The sequence below is a fragment of the Fukomys damarensis genome, unplaced genomic scaffold (genome assembly GCF_012274545.1).
Source record: "Fukomys damarensis isolate Sample0158 unplaced genomic scaffold, DMR_v1.0_HiC HiC_scaffold_20, whole genome shotgun sequence".
Taxonomy (NCBI): Eukaryota; Metazoa; Chordata; class Mammalia; order Rodentia; family Bathyergidae; genus Fukomys; species Fukomys damarensis.
Genome location: NW_022900932.1, coordinates 1,412,162 through 1,418,426, shown reverse-complemented (window position 1 = coordinate 1,418,426; position 6,265 = coordinate 1,412,162). Strand labels below are relative to the sequence as shown.

The window sequence follows — 6,265 nt, the reverse complement described above, 5'->3', positions numbered from 1 at the left end:
TCTGACCCTTCCCACCCCGCCGCAGGTGCGCACGGCCCTGGCCCGCGGGGATATGGTGTCCGCCGAGATCGCGTCGCGCGAGGCCCGGAACTTCTCCTTCATCTCCCTGGCCGTGGGCATCGCAGCCATGGTGCTCTGTACCATCCTCACCGTCGTCATCATCATCGCCGCGCAGCACCACGAGAACTACTGGGACCCCTGAAGACGCCCCGGCCCGGCCCTCTCTGTGCCCGGCGACCTCCCGGGAGCGCTCTGCGGTCGCGCCGCGGGACTTCCTCGCATCCTCAACTCCGCCTCCACGGAGCCTCTCGCCTGGCGAGCACGCTCCAAGCCGGCTCCTCAGGAACCCCTGCAAAACCCAGACCCCCAGAGACGCCGCCTCCCGGGGTCCCCGCCACCCGCCGGGCCCTCGGGCACCCCAGTTCCAAGCCCTCCCTAAACGCTTCGCTCCCAGCCCAGGTCCTTGGGTCTAGGCTTTCTGCCAGTACTCTGGTCCCGAAGCCCCGCCTCATCCATAGCTCCGCCCAAGTCGGGCTAAACCCCGCCTCCGAGTCGGCAGGCTCCGCCCTCTTCTCGCCTGCTGGGTGAGTCCCGCGGGTGGTGGGGTTTGCGGCCCTGGGAGCGGACAGCGAACCCAGTCCGGTCCCCTCGTCCAGGCGACTGGGCCAAGCCTAACCCCGGGGGAGCCGCGCCCCACACTCACACCCTTTTTTGCTAGTGCCATTTCGCCCTACTCCACCCCGGTCTCTGCCTATTTTCTTGCTAATTCCAGAACCTCTCTTTTTGTTGTTTTTGAAAGGAAATTTGGAAGGTCTCACTTTAGGACCGGGCACCCTGATAAGAAACGCGTCCCCTACTCTGTAAATACCCCTTCCACCGCCCCACCCCTGGGCAGCTGGGCAGAAGGGAAGCCAGGATGATCGTCTCCCCGTCTCTGCTCCCCACCTTGTTCTGGTCTCTGTGTGTGTGTGTGTGAACTTCCGAAAGACACATTAAAGAGACTTAGTGGATTTATCACCGCATTTCCAAAGACTGCGGGTCCACGAAGACCCTGCCTTACTGGTTCCCCTCTTCACTTCTCTTCATGTCTTCTTCCAGGGGGGAAAAAGAGCACCAACAGAGACAAAAAAGGGAGAAGATGTATTCCTGACCCCCAGGGAGACAAGGGACCTTGGGTACCACTCAGTGGGGTTTTCTTTCCCCAGAGGCCCCTTTTCCCTCTCTGTACTAGACTGGGCTTAGGGCATTGGAGAGAGATTCACAGGGAGACCCAGAAATCTATCCCTGGAATTGCCAGGAAGGCAAAGGAAGGTGGCAGACCACAGTGCAGAAGTTGGTCTAGGTCAGGGCGACTACAGGGAAAGGGCACCAGCTGCCCATGGTCGTTCCTGCCTGCGGGCCCTCGCAGGGCTAATTGCCCGCTATGCTGAGCTAATCCTGAGGCCTCCATGTGCCGGGGGGGTGGACAGGGGTGGCACAGCAATGGGCTTAGCGTCGTCCATTGTCCACTTGCAAGACCTGGCCCTACCCTGCTTGTGTGCATTCATACAGCATCCAGACACCACACAGGAGGCTGGTGAGAGGCCTGCCCAGACAGCAGCCATGACCTGGCCTCGTGGTGTTCCTGATCAGAAGGAAAGCGGCACGCTCACATAGGACGTGGGGAGTGGGGCGGTGGGCTCTCCTGGGGGTGGTCAGGCTTACTGTGCCTTCCTCACCAAACTTCTTGAGAAAAATAATTTCCAGTTGCAGCCTTCTTCATCCAAGTCCAAGCCCTTTAGAGGGGCACAGTGACACGTGCCAGTAATCCCAGCATTGGGAGGAGGCTGAGGCAGGAGGATCCAAAGTTTGAGTCCCACCTGGACAATTGAGGAAGACCCTCTCTCAGAAAAAAATTTAAAGGGCTGGGGATATAGCTCGGTGGTAAAGTAACCCTAGGTTGTCACCAGTAGTACAAGGGGGGACGCTGCTATCAGACATGTGAGACTTTTCCTTTTTTTTGTGCCGGGGATCAAACTTGGGACCTTGCACTTTTGAGGCAGGCAGTAGAACCACTGAGCTAAATCCCCGGCCAGATCACTATTTCTTAATTCCTTGAAATATGCTTCCACTCCCTCACCTACTGAAACTGCTCATTTTGAGACAGGGTCTTGCTGTGTGGTTCAGCCTGGCCTTCAGTTCAATAGTCCAGGCTAGCCTTAAACTTGCTCTGATCCCCCTGCCTGAGCCTCTGGAGTGCTAAGATTACGAGTATGCACCACCAAGCCTGGCACTCATGCCTCTCTTGACCCTGAATTTCCCCACCCAGGGCTCAGGGGCTGTTATCTCCCCCCATACATACACCTCTAACCGCCATCCTCTGGGTCTCCTCCTTGCTTTCCCTCCCCTCTTCCTAAGTGTCTATCTCTGGATTTTTTTTTTTTTCCTTCTGAGATTTTCCCTTGAAAACTCATCCACCCGGACAAAGCTGTCGTGTTATTCAGTATTGATAAGTATGCCAAGCATTCTAAGCACGCGCCCTGTAGCTGAGCTACACCCCAGCCCCTGACCATCAGTGCTAACCAAATACAGTCTTCCAGCGCCTGTGGAACCCAGCCACGTGTCTGAGCGCAGATGGTTCACACAGAGTGGGTAAAACGCCACCAAAACCCTGCTTCCCGTCTTCCTAAGTGGCCTCTTCCCAGTCACCCTTCCTTCTCTGAGAGCTTGCTGCCTTGTCTTCCAATTGCTTGGATTTTGCTCAGTCAGGGTCCACAGGGTCTTTCCAGTCTGTAACTTCTCTCTGGCCCTTGCCAGAAACATCGGCTCACCTGGGGTTACTACAGCGCCTCCCCCAGTCCCTTCCTTCCTTCTGTCCCTCCTCCCGGGGCCCTCTGTGCTGCTGTCAGATTATCCTCCCTAGATGTGTTTCTTATGTAATCCTGCTGCTCACAAACTCTTGAGAAAGCTGGGAGCTGCGGTGCACCTACATACAGTTCCAGCTACCTGGAAGGCTGAGGTAGGAGGGCTGCTGTAGCTCAGGCAGATGGCCAGATAGCATCCAAAAACAGAAACAGGCTTCCATATTACTTACTGCTATTCAGTTATTTACAAAATGTCAGTACGGGGCTGGGGGTGTAGCTCAGCCATACAGTGCTAGCATGCATGAGGCCCTGGGTTCAGTCACCAGCACCCGCCCCCCCTCACAAGCAAAATTTCATTCTGGCTTTAAGCTTCTTCCATAATTTGAAAAGTCTGAAATCATCCAATCTTCTCGGTTCAGTCTAATTTACTTATGATTTCCATTTCTAGATATTTATCCAGCTGTCTCCAGATCCTTGCTCAATCTCTGCCTCTTATAAACCACATTGTCTCTGGGCATGGTGGTACATGCCTGGGGAGGCTGAGGCAGGAGGATCACCACAAGTTCAAGGCCAGCATGGGCTACATATGTAAGACCTAAGGCCTCACTACCCCTCCAAGGAGCTCAAGAACCACCGAGGGCTTCCAAAATGTAAGACCAATGGCCTTACTATCACTCCGAAGAGCTTGACAGTCTCGAGATTCGCCCGGGAAGGAACACACCGGACACATTGGAAAGAGAACAGACCTTTACTAGTCTGGCCAGACGGCACTCCGGAAGCCAAGCAGCTCAGAGAGGCTCCAGCTCAGGGGCGGAGGTCCTTTGTATAAGGGGATAGGCAGGGTGGGGGTCTACTCAAGATGCTTACAGAAGGTCCCAAGGTTTTCAAAACATTCCTTTTGGGCAGACAAAGAGTGAAACGATCTTTATCTATTTACCCAGAACTACTAAATGTTCACCTGTTAATTCACATTAATCACAGTGGAGACTAGGATTTAGATTACAAAGTTATGCAGTCCTACATTCCCAAGCAAAGATAGGGGTACAACTACAAAGGGGAGTGGTACACCAGGCCTCTGGGGCCACTACTCACCCAACGTGGACTCCCTTTAGTTCAGTCAGGTTTTACACATAGGGAGTTCAGGGCCAACTTGAACTACACAGTGAGGCCCTGTCTCAAAATAATAAATAATAACAATAATAATAATAATAAACCTAAATATTTTTCGACTCCTGAGTGTCAGACCAGCTCCTGGCCACTGTTTATGATGCACCCCACCCCACCTCTACTTGGTCAAAATTTCCCCGCCTTCAAGGCCAAGGTCAAATCCACTCCTCTCCTCCTCGGGTTGGATCAGAGCCCCAGGCATTCCTTGGAGCAATGCTTCTGACCAAAGGCTGCACATTATAGTCATACAGGAAGCATTTAAAAACCCCAAACCCAGGTCACATCCTAGACCAATTAAATCAGAATCTCTGGGGATGGGACTCGGGCATCATCGATATTTTTTAAGACAAGCCAAGGTCGAGAATCACTTGTTTCTGTTTGTTTTACAGTCATTAGTATTCAACCCAGGGCTTTCACTTGAATTGTTTTTTTTTTGCTGTTGTTCAATTGTTTTGAGTCAGGGTCAAGCTTGCCAGGCCTCCAGGGCAGGGATCGAAATTTCAATCCTCCTGTCTCAGACTCCCAGAGTGCTGGCACTACAGGTCATTGGTCTCAAGGCCCCAGCTGGGAGGCAAAGACTTTGAGTCGCCCCAGGACTACCAGGAAGAGGGGAGAAGCCAAGAGGTGGCTTCAGCCAGTCAACTTTAATAGAAAAATATCTGGGCCTGAAAGCCAGGCACCTGCCCCTCTCCTGCCACCTGTACCTTACCCTGTGAGCTGCTTGGGGACAGCCAGTCCTGACTCACCTCTGCTATCAGCTCCTGGGCTCATAAAACCTCTTCTACTAGTATTCAAATTCGAGAGAATTGGAAGTAGGCACGGAAATGCCAATGACTTTGAGAGCCCTTGGCCTCAGCTACACACCTCCCTGGGGAGAAAAGAAGAAGCTGCTTCCCTCAGCTCGGAGTGCAGCCTGCAAGAGAGGCTGTGACCCCGTTAACATCTCCTTGGTCCCCTGTGCTTGGTTTCAGGTCACCTGGGTCGTCCTGGTCATGAGCCCCCTACTCCTTGCAGACGCAGAACCTGGCTCACCCTCTTTCTCTGTCTTTTTTGGTTTGGTTTGGTTTGGTGCCAGGTATCAAACCCAGGGCCTTGCCTGAGCCAGGCAAGGTCCTGGCACAGTGATGCCCCACCCCGACTCTGTTTCTTTATCTTCAGTGTGTGCGGTACTCATGCCTGTTGCCCAGCACTCCGGTCGGCTCCACCCCAGCCCACAGGTCTCCAGTGATCTGGCCCTCTGCCCACCACCACCACTCCCCTGGGTCCTTCCTCCACGGGGTTCGACCCGTAACTGCCACCCTTCCAAGAATGTCATCCGCTTTTTTTGTTTGTTTTGTTGTTGTTTTGTTTTGGTTTTTTTTGAGACAGGGTCTCACTATGTAGTTGAGACTGACCTGGAACTCACTATGTAGCCCAGGCTGGTCTCGAACTCACAGTGATCCTCCTGCAGCCTTTTCATGTCAAGTTCCAGGGCCCCACACCTGTGAGAGGGCGATCAGTCCTCCCATGGCCTAGAAAGGGGGACTCTGAGGGCTAAGGAGGAAAAAAAATAACAGAGGCTTCTGTAATCTCCAACTATATAGGGCGCCAGAGGTCAGTGCCTTAGACCGGGCTGACACTCCCGGAGCTCACCACTATTTACTGGGTGCACACAGTAATCGGAGGGGGCACCGGGTGACTTAGGGGCAGCCCTGATCCTGTCTGTGTGGATCCATCGCCAGTGAGGATCTCAGGTCAGAGGTCACGCTGATAAGGGCTGTAAGGAGAGTGTTCTTACAACAGTCGGTGGAACGAGTCCAGCTGATAAGGAGTCAGTCCCTCCCCATTTGGAAGCTTTCTCTTCCGCTCAATTCTCCAGGAACTAGGATGTCTTTAGCTGATGTAATCATGTAATTGTACCCTGGAGTATCACAGTATCAACCTTTGACATCTCAGCTGAGACCGGAGGCAAAAAGGAGCTCGTCAGCCTGTACATGAGGTGAATCGTATCAGAATTTAACTGTGAAATGATTTTCCCCAAAACTATGTAGAATGGCTCCTGACTCCATGAATACATTTTTTTCATACTGGAAATGGAACCCAGAGCCTCATGCATGCCGGGCAAATGCTCTGTCCCCCAGCTACATCCCCAGCCCTTTTTATGTTTTTATTTTTTCCCAGTAAGTTTATTGGTCCATTTTAGGTGTACAGTAAAGTTCCAGTCATCATTGGGAACCTTTACACGATGTATCTTGGTTCTGATTTTTCTCCTCATT

The 6,265-nt window shown here is 52.8% G+C and overlaps 1 protein-coding gene across 1 annotated transcript in view; it reads left to right on the top strand.

The window, feature by feature from the left end:
* Prrt1 (proline rich transmembrane protein 1) overlaps positions 1 to 283 on the top strand; it is a 2,522-nt gene extending 2,239 nt beyond the window's left edge. The window contains exon 6 of the mRNA XM_010609936.2: positions 8 to 283. Within this exon, the coding sequence (XP_010608238.2) occupies positions 8 to 202 (195 nt within the window). The 3' untranslated portion in view covers positions 203 to 283. The remainder of the gene's footprint in view (positions 1 to 7) is intronic.
* Positions 284 to 6,265: the final 5,982 nt, after the last annotated feature.